The 20,053-nt window shown below is 50.3% G+C and overlaps 3 protein-coding genes across 6 annotated transcripts in view; 1 reads left to right on the top strand and 2 right to left on the bottom strand.

The window, feature by feature from the left end:
• Positions 1-286: 286 nt before the first annotated feature.
• Positions 287-18,036, bottom strand: ART1 (ADP-ribosyltransferase 1). Its single transcript, XM_042957560.1, has 5 exons — positions 17,951-18,036; positions 4,335-4,452; positions 3,265-4,045; positions 2,105-2,146; positions 287-533 (listed from the first exon to the last, which is right to left on the bottom strand). Exons 2-5 carry the CDS (start codon positions 4,395-4,397, stop codon positions 454-456), a joined length of 966 nt encoding a protein of 321 aa, XP_042813494.1. The 5' UTR covers positions 4,398-4,452; positions 17,951-18,036; the 3' UTR covers positions 287-453.
• ART5 (ADP-ribosyltransferase 5) lies at positions 4,320-16,640 on the top strand. Of its 4 annotated transcripts, none has more exons than XM_042957556.1 (6): positions 4,320-4,404; positions 9,329-9,427; positions 12,937-13,132; positions 14,089-14,818; positions 15,429-15,461; positions 15,546-16,640. In XM_042957556.1, the coding sequence occupies exons 2-6, from the start codon at positions 9,339-9,341 to the stop codon at positions 15,650-15,652; spliced, it is 1,155 nt and encodes a 384-aa protein (XP_042813490.1). In that variant the 5' UTR covers positions 4,320-4,404; positions 9,329-9,338; the 3' UTR covers positions 15,653-16,640. The 4 variants fall into 4 exon arrangements, with proteins under 4 accessions (XP_042813490.1, XP_042813489.1, XP_042813488.1 ...); XM_042957555.1 differs by having other exon boundaries at positions 9,324-9,427; positions 15,549-16,640; XM_042957554.1 differs by having other exon boundaries at positions 9,324-9,427.
• Positions 16,663-20,053, bottom strand: part of LOC102949490 (short transient receptor potential channel 2) — a 36,139-nt gene continuing 32,748 nt past the window's right edge. Inside the window, 2 exon segments of the mRNA XM_042957569.1 lie at positions 16,663-17,054; positions 17,951-18,080. Of these exon segments, the coding sequence (XP_042813503.1) occupies positions 16,663-17,054; positions 17,951-18,080 (522 nt within the window).

The following is a 20,053-nucleotide window of genomic DNA, read 5'->3' as shown; positions in this document are numbered from 1 at the left end:
GGACCTGTGGGAGCAGAGAGGCAGGACCCCTAGCCCAGCCAGGTGGGAGAAGTCAGAGAAGGCTTCTTGGGAGAGTGAATAGGAGCTTTTCAGGTGCACATGTGAGGCATTTGAGTAATACCAGCAAATGCTCTGGCCAAGTGCTTTCCTCCCCATTCCCCCCCCCCAAACTAGTTTAATCTCTAACCTCCAAGTGAGTTGTTGCCTGTTGTAGAGACCCCCATGTCTATTCAGTGTCTCATTCTTGGAGCCTTGGCTAAGGCTCAGTCCCCAGATTCCCTTACTCCTCCATCAGCAGGCCTGGCAGCTACCAACATCCCAGAGTTCCCAGCAGATGGAGTTACCATGGATCCTGGCTGCCTTTAAAGCACACATGTGGCCAACATCCCCATGTTGGGTAGAGGCAGCAGGCAGGGCTGTTCAGTGTTGGAAGGATGATGGGAGGCCTGGAGTCTATGGAAAGGTTCCTCTGACAAGGAGCCAGAGTGGCAGTAGGAGGGACCAGACTGCAGAAATGGGGCCTTGACTCATGGCTGTGGGAAAAACAGAGGCAGAGAGAGAAGTTTTCAGGGTAAAATGAGGTACATAAATAAGACGAAGAGGAGCGAGCAGAGTGAGCTGGAAACACAGACACACAAAGTGTGATGGGAGCCAGAGATGCAGAGCATGGATTCAGGGAGGAGGGTAGGCAGATGAAAGAAAGAGCCCCAGTTCCCCTCCCAGAGGTCACTAGGTTGGTCTATACCCCTGCCCCCTACTGAGACAAATGAGGCATCACAAAGTGGGTTGAACAAGGGGAAGAGATATGAGTGAGCTCTAGTGATGCTCATCTTTGCCCCTCTGCCCAACCCCTGATAGAAGTACTGATGGACCAGGGGGAATCCTTAACTTGTCCAGTGCTTGAAATGACATTAGCAGAACTCAAGTTGGTTGGAGCCTGGAGATATGGCTTCTGACCCTGGCTCTGCCACTGACTCCTTCTGTCACCTTGGGCAAGTCATTTCTGTCTCTGGGTCTCCTTTACTATATAACGAAGGTAATACTCCCTGTTCTTCCTCCTTCCAATAGTTTATTTTACAGTAAGGATAAAATAAGATGGTGTCTGGAGAGAAATGGGGACCAGGTAGTGTGGTGGTTCAGAGTGTGGCTCTAGAGCTGGGCTCTCTGGACCCCACCCCTTATTAGCTGTGTGTGTAGGACTGGTTGCTTCACTTCTCTGGGACTTAGTTCCCTCATCTGTAGAACAAGGGTGATGATAGTACCTACCCCACTGGGTCATGGTGAGGATTCATGGTGTGGTGTGCCTGGAGCATGGTGTGGGACTGTGTAGTGGAGAATGGTGGGAATAAAGTAGATGCTAGGGCCCCTTCTTTCCCACTGTTCACAGAGCCCTGGAGGAGGGAAGAGGGACCTGAGGGGGATAAGTGGCTAGAGTTTCTTTCTTGGGAAGGGCCTATTCCAGTTGGTTCCCCTGGAAAAGCCCCTTCCCACCTAGAGAAGTGGTGGCTTAGGCAGGCCCTGGAATAGTGGGTATTCAAGGGAAGAAGAGTCACAACTGAAAGGGACCTGGGGATCATCTAGTCTAATATGCTTATTATACAGATAGGAAAACTGAGGCCCAGAGAGAGCGAGTGATCACAGAGAAAGGGCAGAGCCCAGATGAGATCCCAGGTCTCCAGCACCCAAGACCTGACCTCAACCTTGAAAGGTGGTCTACAGGAGCCCTGAGGTTAGTAATAGAGACAGTGGGTTCTGCAGCTGAAGGAGAAGGCCCAGAGAGGACTGTGGGAGTGGTCCCTTCCCTTCACCCCCTCACTGCAACCTGGATCTCTCTGGTGCATGATCAGTGACCTTCTGTGAAGGAGAGGGCCCCATACTTGGGGGCAGGTGTATCAGCTTGCATGACTACTGCCCCATACACACATCTATGTCCTCTAAGAGAGGTTAGCAACCCCCACAGGTGTCTGCTTAAGAGAGTTTACTTGTTTTGATTAAAAGAGGGTTGTTTTCCTTTCAAGAGTGACATGCATTCAGGAGGGGAGTCCAACCCCAGGGCACCCTGCTCATCCTTGAGCTGAGGCCCACATAGGCTTGCAGCTCTTACCTGAGTTATCCAGACGGCAGGGCCCAGACTTGCACTGCTTATCTGTAGGGAAGAAACAGTAAATAATCAAAGTCTCAATAGCTCTCAGGTCAGGAAAGAACCCCCAAACCCTGTGGTCCATCCCCAACTCATTCAAGGAAAAGCTGATACATTTTCTTCTAACTCTGCTTCCTTATGGTGGGACCTCCTTTGCCTACATTTGACTTGACCCATGAGCAGCAGAGCCAGAAGGGAGCCAGCCCTCAAAGCCAGGGTCTATTCTGGGTACCCTCCTGCTTCCTTGGCCTGTAGCTTTGCCTCACCTCTCCCTCTCCCATGCCTTGTCCCAGCCAAGGAGGCACTAGTTTATGTATTTTGCATGTCTTTTTCACCTTCCATTGACTCATGCAAGCTCATGGTGCTGTCCAAGATGAGAATGGTAGCCATACTGGACTTTCTCTTATCTTAGATGTGGTCCACAGTTCCAGGCAACAACCTGCTTCTAATTATGCAAATTAGGCTTCACAAGCCCCTGGGCATCATTTGGCCAGGACCAGCAACCCCCAACCCCTTCAGATATTAAGAACCTGAGGCTGGCCTCATGATTCGATCTCTGGCCAGCCCTGGAGGATAGACAGGAAGAGTATCCGAGACCTGCCACAGCCTGAGCTGGAACTTTGGGGCACAGCCCCTAATGGCTATCTCACCACCCACCTGCACCCCTACCCAGCACACACGACAGCACAGGATTTCCATTCAGCTGAATACATGTGCTCCTCTTGGAAGCTGAGGTTGGGGCTCTTAATCAGACCCGGCATCAATGGTCTGGGTGTCAGTGCTATGGCCAGAAATTAATTGCCTTCCAGCTTCCAGCTGGGAGAAAAGCCTGATCAGTTCTGTTTGGCTCTCAAATGTCCATAGACACCTGTCTTGGTCAGAAAACCCTCTTCAACCTCCCAGCAGGCAAGAGGCCAGCTCTGGCTTAAGCACCTCCAGGGACAAGCGTCCTACTACCTCAGAAGCTTGTCTCCCCTTAGATGCAAGGGGGTGGAGGGGCAGAGGGACAGGACTGGGTCCCCCTTACTATTAATTTATTTGTAATATTTGTGTATGTATCCCTTGAAAACAGAAGGGGAGGCCCATCTTCTGCATAGATGCTGACCAGTGCATCCCCTGCTCACCTTTAATGTACTCACAGTTGTATGTGCTGCGCTTGCCCAGGGCCCGGAGGTAAATGCGGGCAGGGCCCTGGGCTGGTCTGCTGGCATTGATTACCTGGAAGGTCTCAAAGGGGGGGATCAGCACCTCATCCTCCCCAGGGAAGAAGGAGTAGCCCTTGATAGGTGCCCCAAGGCAGGTCCAGATGCCAAAGAAGGTGTCCTCCCCAAACTGCTGGGCTGCAACATTCTGCAGGGAGGCGGAGGCAAATCCTCCCAGCCTTACGGTGGCTCCAGGTGCTGCTGGCCGGAAGCGCAGGCCATGCACCCCTCGGAACACCTGGCGGCACTGGGGTGAACGCTGGCCCCTACCCAGCAGCTGCAGGGCCTCGGTCAGCAGGAAATGGAGTGTCTTGAAGGAGAAGTGGTGGAGGTAGGAGGCTCGGGAGCGGCCCGCCTCCCGCACGGCTGCGTTGAACTGCTTGTGCAAGGGGCTGTTGGCTGTGTAGGCCAGGAGGGCCACCCCATGCTCATCGCGGAAGCCAGGGGGTGGCAGGGGCAGCCGGGTAGGGCTGGGGCCCCACTCTGGTCCCCAGGCCTGGCGCTCCTGCCACTGGCTGCTTGCCAGTGCCCAGCCGTCAGCATACACTTTGTTGGCCTGGAACTCTGTTTGGTTGAGATCCGGGAGGGCAGCTGTCATGGCTGCTGCACAGCCAGCATACTGGTCATCAAAGGAGGCTGGGGCCATATCCAGGGGCATTTCTTGAGAGAAGAGGTCTCGTTGAGTGATGGGGTGGCTCTGGGCCTGAGGGAGAGGGAGCAGTAAGGACTGAGAGGATGAGCCTCAGGAGAATGGGAGCCTGTCACCAAATTTCTCCACTTAGATGATGATGCTGAGAGCCCCAAACACACCTGGAGGGGAAGGGGATTGGGAACGACTAGCTGCAGAGACCAGGGTCTGGGACTGTCCCCTCAGGCTGGGCAAGCCCCAAAGGGAGCATCAGTCATTCTCTCTTCCCTTGGCTCCTCACAGGAAGCCCACAACTCAGCTGACAACTCCCTGCTGACATGGGGACAGTGGAGGATAACCATACCTGAAGTGCTTCCATGAGGCCCATGGACACAAGCAGCAGAGACACCATGGCAGGAGGCTGCATGTTGGAGGTAGCCCTAGACAAGTTACTATCTCTCTTTGGGTCTCAGTTTCTTCATCTAGAAAATGAGAATGTTAATATGTAATTTCATAAACATTAATTGACACCTAATCTGTGCCACTCCCAGTGCTTGGCACAGAGTCACAACATAGAAATGAAGGCTCGAGAGAGAGTAGACCCTTCTTGCTGGAACATAGGAATATGGGAGACTTCCTGGAGGAGGTGTTACCTGAACAAGGTCTTTCAGATAAATAGGAGAATAAGGCTTCAATCAGTGGAGACTGGGATAGGAAGATTGGCATTTGGGGTGGGAAAGGAGTCGTGGATAGCAGAAATGAGAAGAGCAAAGGTGTTGAATGTAAAAAGTGAAAGACATTTTATCCAGCACGGCACAGCTTGCAGTGTGGGAATGTTGGGGCCGTTCGTGAAAGGTCCTGACTAGCACAGTAAGAGGTCTGGGCTTCACCCAGTGGGGGATGTGAGGCTGGAACAGGGCAGATCCAGGACTGGTCACCTGGTGGGACCATGGCATCCTTCCCTCCTGCAGTCCTGGTGCCAACTGAGCCCTCCTCCCCTAAGCCCTCGATTGCTTCCAGGGCAGGGACAGATGTAGACCCCCCAGGTGGTAAAGGAGAGGGGCTGAGAGTTGGGGAGAGGATGAGACGGGGAATGAGTCTCCAAGAAGGCAGAGTCCAGCTTGGGGTAAGGAACAGACAGTCTCTCTGTGTCCTCTCTCACTCTTAGCTGTGCTTGCTGTTACCGTGACAGTAGTACCCTTTCGGACCTTTTTCTGTGCACATGCAAGTAATTTAATATTTAAATATGCATACACACCTAGTTTTCTGTACACAGGCTGCTTTTGGTTTTTATTTTCTTTTTTTCAAAAAGGAAAAGGAACATGCCTTTTCATGTTTCACACACATCTCCTGTAACCTTTTTTCCAGGAAACAATGTATCAAGGACTTCCTTCCACATCATACATTCATATCTACCTTATTCATTATAATGGCAGCACGGGATTTCATAATATAGCTAAACCATAGTTTGTTCAACTATTTTCTTATGGGCACACATTTTTTTTGTAACTTTTTGACATTTTTGACATTACACATAATACTTTATGAACATCCATGCATATAAATCCTTATCTACTTATGGGCATATTTTTATAGGAAAGATCAAGAAGTGATATAATGTTGAAAGGATATGAATTAATGTTTATTTGGCACTGCTAAATTACCACCCAGAGGTACTAGTTTGCCCTTCTGTAACAGCGAATGAGAGTGGCCTTTTCTCTATGTCTTTGCCAGTTCTAGTTATTATGATCTCTCTCTCTCTCTCTCTCTTTTTTTTTTTTTTTTTTTTTTTTTTTTTTTTTTTTTGAGAGCGAGAATCCCAAGAGCACTCCATGCTCAGTGCAGAGCCCAACAGGGTCTTGATCCCACGACCCTGGGTTCATGACTTGAGCCGAAATCAAGAGTCAGCCTCTCAGCTGACTGAGGATATCTATTTTCTTATTCACATTTCTGCTTACTAACAGGATCAATCTTGACTTTAATGTTTAATGTTTTAAAGGTTTAAGTTTTTTAAATCTTTTTAAAAAATATTTAAGAGAGAGAGAAAGAGAGAGAGAGAGAGAGAGAGAGAGAGAGAGAGAGAGAGAGAGAGAGAAAGGGCAAGCCGGGGGAGGGGCAGAGAGGGAGAGAGAGAATCCCAAGCATGGAGCCTGATGTGGGGCTCAACCTTACGAACTGTGAGATCATGACCTGAGCCAAGATAAAGAGCCAGATGCTTAACTGACTGAGCCACCCAGGTGCCTCTAAACGTTTAATTTTTTTTAAGTAATACATTTTCATTGTTCAGAATTTAAATAGTCCAAAAGGCACACAATAAAATATCTTTCTCTTGCTAATTCCTCACTCCATCTCCCCAGAGGCAACCAACATTCCCATTTTCTGTGTATCCTTCTAAAGATACTCTATGCACATATAAGCAAATGCAAAGGTATTTCTATTTTCCTTCTTATACACAAACGGTAAAACAGTCAGTGGTTCTTTGAGAATCTGATGAAAGGTGAAACGTCTCCTCAGAAAATGGAGGGGCATCTGGGTGGCTCAGTCGGTTAAGTGTCCAATTTCTGCTCAGGTCATGATCTCACAGCTCATGGGTTCAAGCCTTGCACTGGGCTCTGTACTGACAGCTCAGAGCCTGGAGCCTGCTTCATATTCTGTGTCTCCCTCTCTCTCTGCCCTTCCCCTACTCATGCTCTGTCTCTCTCTCTCAAAAATAAACATTAAAATTTTAAAAAAGCAAATGGATGTATGTACCCTCACACAATGTTACATAAATTTCAGGTGGTTATGTCTCTGCCCCCAGTCTCATTCAGGTTAAGCATCCCTGTTCCGTAATCTGCTGGGTGGGAGGAGGCTAAACTTTGATGGTTCAGCCCACCCACAAGTCCACACACAGGAGCAGTGGATAGTTCTCGTGCATGCTGATACCTCAGCTTATGCTGAGCTTCTCACCTCTAGTTTTCCATGTTATTTTTGTGCCCAAGACTTTCTCCATCACCCTGTAAACTTGCTCAGGGCAACCCAAAAGTGCAGGGGATTTAATGTTCCCAGGGACAACCCTTAACCAAGGAAGAATGGTAGTCAGATTCCCTTTCCCACAGAGGGTGCCCAGTGGGATTAAGCCCCAGTTGACCACAGTGGTCACAGTGTGCTCATTAACGCACTTTTTTTTGGGGGGGGGTGCTTTTCTCTTCTCCATCCCACTTTGCCACTTTTTAAATTTTATTTAATGTAATTTATTGTCAAATTGGCTTACATACAACACCCAGTGCTTATCCCAACAAGTGCCCTCCTCAATGCCCATCACCCACTTTCCCCTCTCCCCCACCCCCCATCAACCCTTAGTTTGTTCTCTGTACTTAAGAGTCTCTTATGGTTTGCCTTCCTCCCTCTCTGTAACTATTTTTTCCAACTTCCCTTCCCCCATGGTCTTCTGTTAAGTTTCTCAAGATCCACATATGAGTGAAAACATATGATATCTGTCTTTCTCTGAATGACTTATTTCACTTAGCATAATACTTTATTCATTTATCAGTTGATGGACATTTAGGCTCTTTCCATAATTTGGCTATTGTTGAAAGTGCTGCTATAAACATTGGGGTACATGTGCCCCATCCACTTTGCCACTTTTAAACTTGTACTTTCTGGGATCAACTTACAAATAAGCTCACTACACCCAAGTCCTTGTCTCTGGATTGGCTTTTGGGAAACTCTAAACCAAGAGAGGGGGTCTTTTGGGGTCACAAATCATCAGAATGTGGCCCAGAACTGTTCTATTAGCTTGGACCCTAGAATGATCACAGAAGGAGCAGACCTGAGCCCAGCCAGCCAAAAGCTGAGGCAGACTGGCAGCTTGAAGCAGAGCAGCCCAAGCAAACCCACTTTAGATTAGACAATCTATAGTCAGCCCAAAAACCTGTGAACATGTGAATAAACCTTTGCGTGCCACAAGATTTTATGGTACAGAGCAAAATGGTTATGCAGCAAAACCTCACTAGGCCAACTCTATCTCTTGCCATCTCTCTGTTGCCCTTGTTTCTATCCTCATCTCTACCCTGCAGAGACAAGGCAAGAAAAGAGAGAGTTCATAGGCTTGGGATAGGGAAGTCTGAGTTCTGAAGTGAGAGTGAGGACCTTGAATCATGTGGCCTAAGATACTAGCAGTGAGGATGGACCCAGAGTCATTAGGTATAATTTACTAGTCATGGTGTCTGATGGGATATAGAGGGTGCAACAGAGGGAAAAATCAAGGATGACATATGGATTCCATACTCCAGTCTGCTAACAGAGGATGAGCAGAGACACTTTAAAAGCTCATTTTGCCCATCCCAGCACATGATAGGTGCTCAATACAAAATGAATGAATAATCAGGTTTAGAGGAAAAACGGTGAGTTCAGTTTGGCATGTGTGGACTCTCAAGGGGCAAATGTCCAAGGGATAGAAGAATGGACAATAAGATGAGACATGTGAGAGTCATGGGTGTATTGAAGTCAGAGAAGACATAAGATCCCCAGGGAAAGGAAAAAGAGGGCTGAGAAGCAAAGAAAAAGCTGCCTGAAGCCAAAGCACAGGCAGACCAAGACATCTTGGGTTTCTAGAGGCTCTTCACTTGGGTCTCATGAAGTACTCTGGTATTCTTGTGATAATTTCCTCTTTAAATTTTTTTTTAATTTTTATTAATGTTTATTTATTTTTGAGAGAGAGAGAGAGAGAGAGGCAGGCAGAGAGAGAGGGAGACACAGAATCAGAAGCAGGCTCCAGGTTCTGAGCCGTCAGCACAGAGACGGATGCAGGGCTTGAACTCATGAGCCATGAAATCATAACCTGAGCCAAAGTCGGACGCTCAACTGACTGAGCCACCCAGGCACCCCAATAATTTCCTCTTTAGGTTTTATCTAGCTTGCCATTGAAAGAGTCTCATATAATATACCATCTCTGTTATTCACCCAGTCACCCAAAATGGTCACTTGGATATCCATTCATTTGATCATTCATCAAACACTAAATTAGTTGCCATCTAATCACCATATGGATCCATCCTAGAAACTCCTTTTCTTTTCCCACCCCCACATCCCTTGCCATGGCTGAGGTCTGCCCCTGCCTCCTTCCTGATCTCCCTGCCTCAGCGGTCACCCCTGCTAATCCACCCTCCACAGAGCAGGGAGAACAGTGTTTCTAAAGCACAGCTGGTCAGGTTGCTTACCTGCTTAAAAACCTTGTGTGCCAAACCTAACTGGAAGAAATATTTCAAAATACAGAGTAAAAATGCAGAGATGAAAATTATGAGGGAATACATGAGAACACATCTAGAAAGGAAAAAAAGCAACAAAACACAACTTCCTTCCTTACCCTCAGGACAGAATCCTCCTCATGCTGGCATTTGAGGTGCTCTGTGACCTAGCCCTCCGTGACCTCTTCAGCCTCGTGCTTGGCTTCTCCAGTACAGAACAAAGTTCCAGGTGAGGCTCCACTTCTTCCCTCCCCGTGGCTCTGCACACATTGCCATCTGCTGGGGATGCCCTTCTCCTGCTACCCACCTTTCAAGGCTTAACTCAGGGTTCCCCTTCACCAGGGAGTCTTCTGATGACTCTGTGCTCTTAAATCACCCTGTGCTTCCCTCTGCCACTGTCCTAATCCTACTGTGTTGCCCTTATGTGTCTGTTTCCCCTCCTGGCCTGTGAGTTTCTTGAGGGCAGGGACCAGCTATGACCTGTTCTGTGTCCCCAGAGCTTAGCCCAAAGCAGCCACAGATGAGGCCACCTGGAATGTTTGCTGAGAGGCTGAGAGGCTTTCTGGGTGCAGCTAACAGTGTAGACCACTGCAGAACAGGTAGTTTGATGACTTTGGTGAGCAGTGTTTGGGGGAGTGGGGTGGGGCCAGAATGATGGGGAGGTCATGGGAGGCAAGGAAGTGGAGGCACTGGGCAACCCCTTATATCCCACCTGCCCTTCTGTTTTTCCTCTCATCCTGTTCAGGGCACTTGTCATTTCTTCTTATCCAGACCCTCACTGAACATTTCCTTTTGGGGATGTGACTCTTAAGTCCCTTCCCAGGAACCCCTAAGTTTCTCAATGCCCCAAGCCTCCCTAGGTATCCTAAACCTCTCCATAAAAGGGGCTACGGTCTGAATATATGTGTTCCCCCCAAATTCATATGTTGAAATCCTAATACCTGCTGTGATGGCTTTAGAAGGTGGATCTTTTAGGATGTAATAAGTTCATGAGGGCGGAGCCCTCATGAATGGGATTAATGTTCTTTATCAAAGAGACCCCACAGAGCTCCCTAGCACCTTTTACCATATGAAGACATAGTACGAAGGTGCCAGTTATGAGCCAGAAAGAGAGTCTTCACCCAACCATGCTGGCACCCTGGTCTCAGACTTTCAGCCTCCATAACTATGAGAAATGTTTGTTTATAAGTTATGCAGTCTGGGATATGTTATAGCAACCTGAACAGACTAAAAGTTTCCCTGAAACTGTTCCTAACTCCTGAAACTCCACCATCAATACCCCAAATTTCCCCTTGAAAAGAGTCTTTCCCTGCCCTGTGCCCAGGAGGACGGCGGTGTGCCCCTTACCTAGGCCTTCTCCAGGGAAGCTGGTGTTGGTCTTCTGCGATGGCCACCAGGGGAGAGGAAAGGCAGGTTTCTCCTTTATACTGTCAGTCCCTCACCCCCCTGTCCCCACACAGCTGCTCAGAAATGTGACACTCCCCCATCTATTTCTGGATGTCTCCTCAAGGCTTGGGAACACTAGCCTCTGCCCAGTCTGCCCTGGGCCTGTGCTCCTCCCATGTAAAAGGGAACCCCTGAAGCCAGAGAGAAGGTGGGCTGAGGCATCGAGGATCCAGGCTGGAATGACTGTCTCCCCATTGGGTTTGGTCCTGTGCACAGCACCCCTGTCCTCGGTGTCTTTTACATTTGCATTTTATTCCTTTTATGTGAGCATGGAGACTCACCTGACATGCCAGGAGAGATTCCCAGATTAAGGTGGCTGGGTCTGGCCAGCACTGATTTGCTAGGTGATCTTAAAGGACTTTCTGCTTCTGCCTCAGGGCCTCTGCTTAGTGACTAGATTTGATTCCATCTCTTGGGGCCTTTCTTGGATTTCCATATTTGGGGATGGGGGAAGCACTTGCATCAGAGAGGACAAAACTCTGATCCACTAGATCTGATACCAAGGACTTGTTTCAGCAAGCCTACACATCCCAGACAGTATCTTCTGTTCCAACAGCAAATGCTGAGGGTCCTCCAGGGACAGAGGCAGCCAGGATACACAGGCAAGATGCTGTTTTTCATAGTCATGGTAAATAATAGAGAAACTCCTGATTTTCTAATCTAGTTGAGCTTTGGGATAGTCGGTCTCATTGGAAGGGGACAAGAATATTTGTCTTTGTTTTTATTTTATTTAAGTTTATTTATTTTGAGAGAGAGAATGTGCACAAGCAGCGGCAGGGGATGGGCAGAGAGAAAGGGAGAGAGAGAATCCCAAGTAGGCTCCATGCTGTCAGCGCAGAGCCCAACACAGGGCTTGAACTGGTGAATGATGAGATCATGACCTGAGCTGAAGAAGAGTCAGATGCTTAACTGACTGAGCCACACAGGTGCCCCAAGAGTAGTTGTCTGGCAGCTGTGTTTGCCTGACAAGTGTTCTAGTTTTTTGGGATGCCACTCCTTCCATCTACCTCCCCACATCTCTCCAAGCCTGTATACACAGTTTGTCTATTTGGGGCTATAGGAAGGAATTTGGGAGAAAGCAGGATTCTTGATGAAGGAAATTCTTTATTTGGCGGGCAGCCTGAGGGGATGGGGCAGCAGGGATGGGGCTAAGTGAGTGAGCCAGACCAGGATGGAGGCCCTGTGGTTAAGTCTAACCTGGTAGGCACTTCCGCCCCGCAAGCAGCAGGAAGCATCTCTTTAAATCCTGACATTTGAGACCCCCCTCCCCCCACCAATTCCCATGGCCACTGTGAGAGTAACCCTCCCACCCCCAGCGGCTCAGGCTGCCAGAAAGCTGTTCCCAGAGCTGCTTACTGATTCCTCAGCTGGCCATTTCTCCCATTACCTCTGATTGGGCATCCAAAACTCAGAGCCAGGTTATTTATAGACAGGCCCGCAGCAGGGGAGGGGAAAGGCTAGTGTTTATAAACATGGGGTCACCTGAGTCTAAGAGGTCCAGAGAGGGAGGGTCTGGGGAGAAGTGGTACTGGCCCCTGAGGCTGTGAGATAGCTCTGCATCTGGTCCGACCCCACTAAAGGGAAGGGGAACGATGGGTGCCGCTCAGAGGTCCGACCACAAATGCTCCAAAGTTTGGGCCATATGCAAATATCATGCAAATCAGCAAATGCACCAGCGGAGACTTTCTGGTGGGCGGGACCCTCGTGGGCCTCCCCGGCGTAGTGGTCTGGGAGGTGGGGCCCAGCCAGGTCAGGGCCTACCTGAGGAAGAGGCAAGTCTCACAAGTCTCACAAGTCTCACAAGTCCCTGCCTCATCCCTGGCCTCGCTCGGAGCCAAAGTGGATTCTGGAGAAAGACCTCGCAGTCCTAGGGGTAGGGCGGTACGCCCCTCGGCCCCTTCCCGCGCCACACCCGCTGCCCCCACCCCGTGTCCGTTGTTGGAGAAGAGAGGTGTCAGGTTACCGCCGCGGGGGCTATAGTTAGCCGCGGGACTTTGTTGATCGGCTGGACTCCCGGGACAGCGCAGCGCCCGCCCGGACTTGAGCCCCCTTCCTCCTGCCCGAGCTATCAGCGCCCCTTCCCGCTCTCGCCCCTGCAACTTCCAGGTGGGTTCCCCGGCCTCCCTCCCCCTCCCTTGTCCGGGCGAAGCCAAATAACGGCTCCACCTTTACCATCGCAAGAAGGTCTCCGAGCAGAAGACGCTGAGCTTGGGGGCGACTGGGAACTTGGGGAGCGGAGCCCTGGGGTTTTGCGGAGGACAATTAAATCTAAAGCCCCGCCCACCCCCTTAGGCCCGCCCTTAGCCCCGCCCACGCCCTCCTGGACTGTATCCTGAACGGGGGCACTTCACACCCGAGGAACGGACCCAGGTCTTTGTCCCCCAGCCCATCGCCAATGGTGCCCTCGACATCTGGACCTCGCTTTCCTGAGTCTCCCCCAAAAACGATGCTGGTGGCTCTGCTGATGGCTCTCCATGCCCTCTGGCAGGTAACTGGGGGAAGCTTCTCCCACCACAAAGGGAACAAATAGTTCAGGGGCAGACCAAAAAGAGGTGGACTGGGGGGCTGACTCTTCAAGAATCTCTCCCAGGGACTCTTTAGGATCCCAGTCCTCTTAATCTTCTTCTTCTCAGGAACCTACATCCCTGCAGGCAGCCCCAAATTCCCATTCTCTCTCCCAGAATCCTCACCTCCACCCATTGGTCCTCCTAGGATCCTCCTTCCTTCATATCATTCCTCCCCACTTCCTGTCTGCCACCACAGGCGCAGCCCAGGCAAAGCGGCTTGGGCTACCTGTGCGCTGCCCTTCTGCAGCTCCTCCTAGACCGGGGCTTGACCTCCTCCACACACCCCACCCCATGTTTGGAAAAATGGGCTTCTAAAGCAGAAGAAGACTCAGGAGTCTCAGAGCTGACAGTGTCTTGGTATTGTGGCATGAGGGTGGAAGAGAATCTAAGGATGGAGGCAGGGTCAGGTCACTGGACATTGGCTGTATATTTGTATATCACCTGAATACTGATCTTAGTGCCAGAACAGTGCTTGGAAGTCATCTAGCCCCACTTCCTACCAGGTACAAGAACTTCTCTAATGACAAAATGACCCCTTCATGTTGTACAGAAGTGAAGATCTATATGCTGTCCTTACAATATCCCTGTGAGGTAGAAAGTATCCTCAGTTTATACGTGGAGAGCCCATAAAAGTTAAAGAGACATACACAGGATCCCACAGCTAGTAAATGGGGAAGTCAGCATTTGAACCCATGTCTGTCGACTGCAGTGGCTGTGCTATTTAAGCCCTTGAGCTCTTGCCAAATTGCATATACTATATATCTGGTCATAGAAATGAGATACTGTGTTTCTGAATTGATCTGCCACCAGGGCCGGCGTCCAGTGCTCTGAACTTCTATCCTTTCCTATGTGGCTCCTCTCTTTCCTACATCCATAGGCCCGGGCTGTTCCCATCCTGCCCCTGGGCCTGGCTCCAGACACCTTTGATGATGCTTACGTGGGCTGCACAGAGGAGATGGAAGAAAAGGCAGTCCCTCTGCTGAAGGAGGAGATGGCTGGCCACGCCCTGCTGCGGGAGTCCTGGGAGGCAGCACGGGAGGCCTGGGAGCACAAGCGTCGAGGGCTCACCCTGCCCCCTGGCTTCAAAGCCCAGCACGGAATCGCCGTCATGGTCTATACCAACTCATCTAACACTTTATACTGGGAGCTGAACCAGGCTGTGCGAACAGGCGGTGGCTCCCGGGAATTCTACATGAAGTACTTCCCCTTCAAGGCCCTGCATTTCTACTTGACCCGGGCCCTGCAGCTGCTGCAGGGCAGTGGGGGCTGCAACGGGGGACCTGGGAAGGTGGTGTTCCGAGGCGTGGGCACCCTTCACTTTGAACCCAAGAGGCTGGGGGACTCTGTCCGCTTGGGCCAGTTTGCTTCCAGCTCCCTGGATGAGGCAGTGGCCCGCAGATTTGGTAATGCCACCTTCTTCTCTCTAAGGACTTGCTTTGGGGCCCCTATCCAGGCCTTATCTGTCTTTCCTGAGGAGCGCGAGGTGCTGATCCCCCCACATGAAGTCTTCTTGGTCACCAGGTTCTCCCAGGAAGGAGCCCAGAGCCTGGTGACTCTCTGGAGCTATAATCAGACCTGCAGCCACTTTAACTGTGCCTATCTGGGTGGTAAGCCATGCACGAGGGAAGCAGGACTGGTGGGATGGGTGAAACAAACCAGGATGCCCTTTCAGGAGACCCACTTGGTTAATGGGAAAGCTGAGGGCTAGAAGTCAGCTGTAATTACTATTCTCTGTGACTTGGGTTCTGCCAGCTCTTAAAAGGTCTTATAAGTGTTTTCTGGATCTATGAACATTCTCAGGTGATTCTGTAAATATTCTCAAAAGGTTCTATCTGCTGTATAGTCTGATTGACCAATAGAATCTGGTTAAGGAGATTGATAAGCAGAGGAAAGCGATGGGTGCTTCTTCAGATCTCAAGAGGCCCTGGGCTTAATGGGGTTGACAGGACACATATATGATGCTGTTCCTAAGTGCCGAGGCAAGGACAGCATGGAGGAGTGGCTGGGGCCAGGGGGGGGAGCAGGGACAGATAAGCAAGCTGGAAAGATATTCCAGGGGAAGAAAGAGGAAAGAAAGTCAGAAGTCGGCATTTTGGAGAAGGGAAAGCTGGATTGAGAAGGGGGGAATGGCCCACGCCAGGACCTGGTAGGAAGGGAAGCTTGGGGTGTGAGGGTCTGTATCTACATGGAGGCCTCTCATGGTGCTATCTGTTCCAGGGGAGAAGAGGCGGGGCTGTGTATCTGTACAAAGTGAGTACTCTTTGCCCCCTCCCTCAGCTGCTTCAACTCCCCCTGGCCCTACTGACCCTTCACCTTCTTTTCTTCTCTCTTCAGCAGGAGGACAGCCAGACTCCACCTCCCAGGGGGACTTCTCTCTACTCTCCTGGAAGACCCTGTTCTTGGCACCTAGGGGCTTCCAGATCTCAGGAGTTGGGCCCTGAAAGTTCAATATCTGCCACTTAGGAGTTCTGGGAACTGGTGACCTTCATATGAAGAAGGGAGCTTCGAACAGCCTCGAAGCGAGAAAGTGGTTTCAGACACAGCCCTAGCAGCCACTTCCCCAGGGATGGGGACCCACCCAGCCATCTCTCTATCCAGCCATCTCCCCTCCCAACCAGGATGTGGGGGGATCTGAGGCCATGGCAGGGTGGAGGGAGCCCTGCTGTGTGGTGGTAGGGACTCCCTGGGACAAGCACGGGTAGTACTATGACGATCACTCAATTAAACAGTATTGCAGTGTGGTGACATCAAATTTCACGATTGGTTTATTCCATGAGACCAGACCATCTACTCTGCTCTAGCCTTGCCAGACTCAGAAACTGAGGGACTAAAAGGATGACTTCTTGATCCCTCCTAGACATGGTCTCCTATGCAGACCCCTGTCACATACCACAACTTGCAAACCAGAAACTTTAAGAGTCAGAGATTCCCCACAACCTCCAGGAAGGAAGGCAGAAAGGGAGAAAGGGAGGGAGAGAGGGAGGGAGGGAGGAAGGAAGGAAGGAAAGGGAGGGGAGGGAAGGAAAGGAAGGAAGGGAGATGGATTCATCGCTCATTTGTCAGATGAGGAATGCAAAGCTCAGGAAAGAAGCAACTTGCTTAAGATCAAAGAGTTAGTATTAAAACCAGGCTCCCTGCCTCCCAGTCCAGAATCCTTTCCACTAATGATGTGAAGGAACTCAAGTAGGAGCCTAAACCCAAGATATCTGGGACCCCATAGCAAGACATTTCTGTCTCTCCTGCTCCCACAAGAGTCCATTTCAGGGACAAGGGAAAGGGATCTCAAAACCTGAAGAGACAGAGATCCTTACACTCTCTAGAGGCATCTGACATCCAGAACAGAAACTTTATTGAGGCAAGTAAAGCAGCACAGGCTTCTACTAAGTGACCCCTACCCTCACTTATCTAGGCTTCTCTACCTAGTAACAGAAGAAGGTACCCTCCCACCGCATCAGGACCCCCGTTAGATTCCCAAATCTTCCTCCTGGGGCAGGTCCCCAGCCGCCTCTGATTCTTGCTCCCTGTGCACTAACACGTGAGCTGGGGAGGAAGGGCCAGACTCTCCAGAAGCTGGAGTCCTAGCCCCTCCAGCATCCCGAAGCCCAGTTTCCGAAGATACCTGGGTCCCCACCAGCCCTGGCACTGTCAGCTCTGGGGTTTCAGGGATGGGGGGGCCCAGATTCTGGAAGCTGTTGCGCACTCGGGTGATGTAGCGACTGAGGACGCTGGCACCTGCGGGTGGTCGGGGTGTCCCTCCCTCTTCCAGAGTCCGCCGCACACCAGCCACCTCACTTTGCAGTCGAGACACAGTCTTGGTCAGCTCTGTCAGTCTGTTGCCCAGGTCTGGGGGTGTGGGGGAAGGTATTGATGGGGATCATCTCAGAAGATGAGCCTGCCCTGAACCACTTCTACCCTCAACAGAATCTCAGGGGACATATGCCTGTGGGTCCTGAGGGAGGAAAACTGGAGAAAGTGAGAGACAGGCTCGTGGGCTGGGGATCAGGAGCAGGCAGAGTCTGGGGCAGATGAATCTGAGTGGGGCTGAGGTGGCCATGAGTTTAGAAGATACAAAGAAGGAAAGGGATCCTCTCCCCAGAGAAGGGGTCAGGAATCACAGGGATGGGAAAGTTTTAATGGGTAGAGATTTGTGCCTCTGCCCTTGTCAGCCCTGTTCCCATCTAACCATCCTCAGGGCCATTTGAATTACACCTCTGCTTTCTCCCATTTCTGGTCCTCTACTCTTCTACCTTCCCAATAGCCTGTCAAAATAATAGGTGCTGTGTCTGTCTGTCTCTCTCTCTCTCTCTCTCTCTCTCTCTCTCTCTCTCTCTCCCCCTTGGGCTCCCATAGCAATTTGGGTCTCTCCTAGCTAAGCACTATCTGCCTACAAAGATGGTTTCTCTTTCTCACCAGACTGAAAGTTTCCCCTGTGTCTCTGCTTGACATAGTACCCCCTCCCTCCAAGATGAGGCTGGAACAAACGGAATGTAGTGGTGAATGGTGGTTGAGTAAGTGAATAAGTGAATGAGTGAATAATGAGTTAAGTGAGTGAGTGAATGGGTAAGAGAGTGAATGAATCAACAAACACTTGAAAGATTAAATGAAATGAATGGAAAAAATGTCTGAATGGCTCAGAGAGTCATTAAGTAGAAAGGCCACACTGCAGGGTGTGTCTGGGTGTGTGGGATTTATATGAGCTAGGACTGGCAATGGGGAAGGTTTGGGGGCAAGCCACTAACCTTTCCGACGGGTCTCCTCAAACTCCCGCCGGGCTGTCTCTATGTAGCGCTGTACCAGGGCCTTGATGACTCGGAGGCGGTAGGATCCACGTTCTCCCTCCCCAGGCCCTGCCCCTGCCCCAGGATTGGCCTGCGATGGGAACACCAGAGGGTGAGAGAGACCCCCACCCCAAGCCATTCTCTAATTCTTGTGCCCTCCCCCAGATGATAAAGGTTGGAGGCCAAGTCTGTGCAGACTTTGCTGCCCCTGAAGGCCACATATTTAGACCCTGATGCAGTCCTGGAAGACAGGAGGCAGACGCTGAGGAATGGCCAAGGGTAAGAGAACCAGGGTAGGGGGGCGAGGGGTCGGAAGGGGTGCAGGGGGTGGGTGGGGCAGGGCAAAGACAAAAATGTTGAGCCGGGCACAGTTGAGTTCTCTCTCCTGCCACCAACCCCATCTTGGTTTTCTTGAGTTAGTCCAGGCTAACTCTGCCCTTCAAATTCTGCACAGGGGGAGACTAGGGGCTGGGGGGAGGCACCCACAGGTACCTGCTCATGCTTATGAGATGGATATCATCATGCCAATTAGAATGATTGGTTTGGGGTCCAGTTATAGGCCTCAGAACGGTATCAGAAGGGCAAGCAGGGCAATGGATGGAGCAGACAGTGGAGAGAGAACAGAGGTGTAGTAGGCAAAGCACTAGACTGGGATGACTTAGGTTCAAATCCCAGCTCCATCATTTAGCAACTTTGTGCCTCAGGCAAGCTACTCAATTTCTTCAGGCCTGAGTGTCTCCAAATTTAAGACAGAAATGGTAATAATGTCTACTTCCCAGGTTAGTACTTCACTGGGACATAGAGTAAGGGCTCTCTACATGCTTAGGAAATAATTGTTTTCATCTAGTTTTATCTTCTCTCTAGATATTTTAGAGTTACATATGTACTTTTATAATATAACAAAAGCAAAACATTTTTTAAATATTTTCAGGGAAAAGATGGGATTGACCAAGATGGGCAGGCAGAAGCATGAGAGAGAATGATAGGTCCTTTACAGCTACAGAGTTATGTAAAGCATTTTTCTTATTAAATAATCAGTAAAGACTTAGGGAGGCCATTTCCTAAGGATGTGAGATAGGTGGAAAAGGACACCTGATTGGATCATGAAAGAATAAGTGAGGTGGGGGCAGCTGGGAGAAGGGTGGGACTCCCATGGGGGTGCACTGGAGGAGTGGGGTGATCCCAGCTGGCTAGTGTGTGTGTGTGGGGGGGTGGTCCAGCAGGACACACTGCTTATGCCCATTCAGGACTGGCACATGCCCAGAGAATGGGGTTCAAGCCCAGGCAAAGAGGCAGAGTCTCACCCTAGGGTGGAGGAGTCTTGACACATGGTCTGCAAATATGCATCAGGTAGCCTGGACAGGAACAGGAAGTGGCAGGGGGAATAGGGTGATAATTCCAGAATTTGGAGTCAAAAGTCCATTAAGGTAAAGGAGGGGTCTATACAGGAACTCCTGGAGCCAGGAAGTGGTGGGAACAGGGGACCCTGGGTATTTAGTTTCTTGTAAGCATCCTGTTTTCCCCATGCTGAACACATGCAGTTTATTGTGCCTAGAACTCCCATGTCCACTGTATCTGCCCATCAACCTCCTGTTTACCCTTCAGGATACTGTTCTTCCCTCAAGACTCCGGGAAACTCCCGGCTTCCTGGGTCTGGGGCCTGTCCTCTGTGCTTCTTTCTACCATAGGCTGGCTCTGCTGTGCAATTACAGTCCATCTCCTTCCTACTCTAGACCTTGAGGGACCACCATTATGCATATCTTTATTTCCAGAATAGGTGTGCTTTGGTAAGTACTTGTTGAACAAACTATTGACCAATCAGGAAGAGCCTTCTTCACCTGGGGATCTGGCCTGGTGACCCTGGCCTGGAGAGATCCTCAGGTAACAAGTTTTAAAGGGAACAGATAGAACCCCCTACAGACCTGGCAGTAATGCTGGTCTGAATTAGGATGGGGCGCCCATGCCTGGGTTAGGGAACAGACAACAAGAGATAAGGGAGCCCCTTGGAGGCTCAGCCTCCTCTCTCAGGCCTCTATCAGCCATTTAATTTCCTAGTTTGTGGGG

Source organism: Panthera tigris, chromosome D1 (assembly GCF_018350195.1).
Source record: "Panthera tigris isolate Pti1 chromosome D1, P.tigris_Pti1_mat1.1, whole genome shotgun sequence".
In the NCBI taxonomy this organism is placed as follows: Eukaryota; Metazoa; Chordata; class Mammalia; order Carnivora; family Felidae; genus Panthera; species Panthera tigris.
The sequence above is the reverse complement of the archived record's forward strand: the minus strand, read 5'-3'. Positions and strand labels throughout refer to the sequence as shown.

Coding starts and splice junctions, on each gene's coding strand:
- ART5 (XM_042957554.1), top strand. CDS start 4,348: ATGAGGCCCATGGACACAAGCAGCAGAGACACCATGGCAGGAGGCTGC. Junction 14,819..15,428: donor TAACTGTGCCTATCTGGGTG/GTAAGCCATGCA, acceptor TATCTGTTCCAG/GGGAGAAGAGGCGGGGCTGT. Junction 15,462..15,545: donor GGGCTGTGTATCTGTACAAA/GTGAGTACTCTT, acceptor TTCTCTCTTCAG/CAGGAGGACAGCCAGACTCC.
- ART1 (XM_042957560.1), bottom strand. CDS start 4,397: ATGCAGCCTCCTGCCATGGTGTCTCTGCTGCTTGTGTCCATGGGCCTC. Junction 2,147..3,264: donor CAACTGTGAGTACATTAAAG/GTGAGCAGGGGA, acceptor TCTTCCCTACAG/ATAAGCAGTGCAAGTCTGGG. Junction 534..2,104: donor CTGCCGTCTGGATAACTCAG/GTAAGAGCTGCA, acceptor TTTTTCCCACAG/CCATGAGTCAAGGCCCCATT.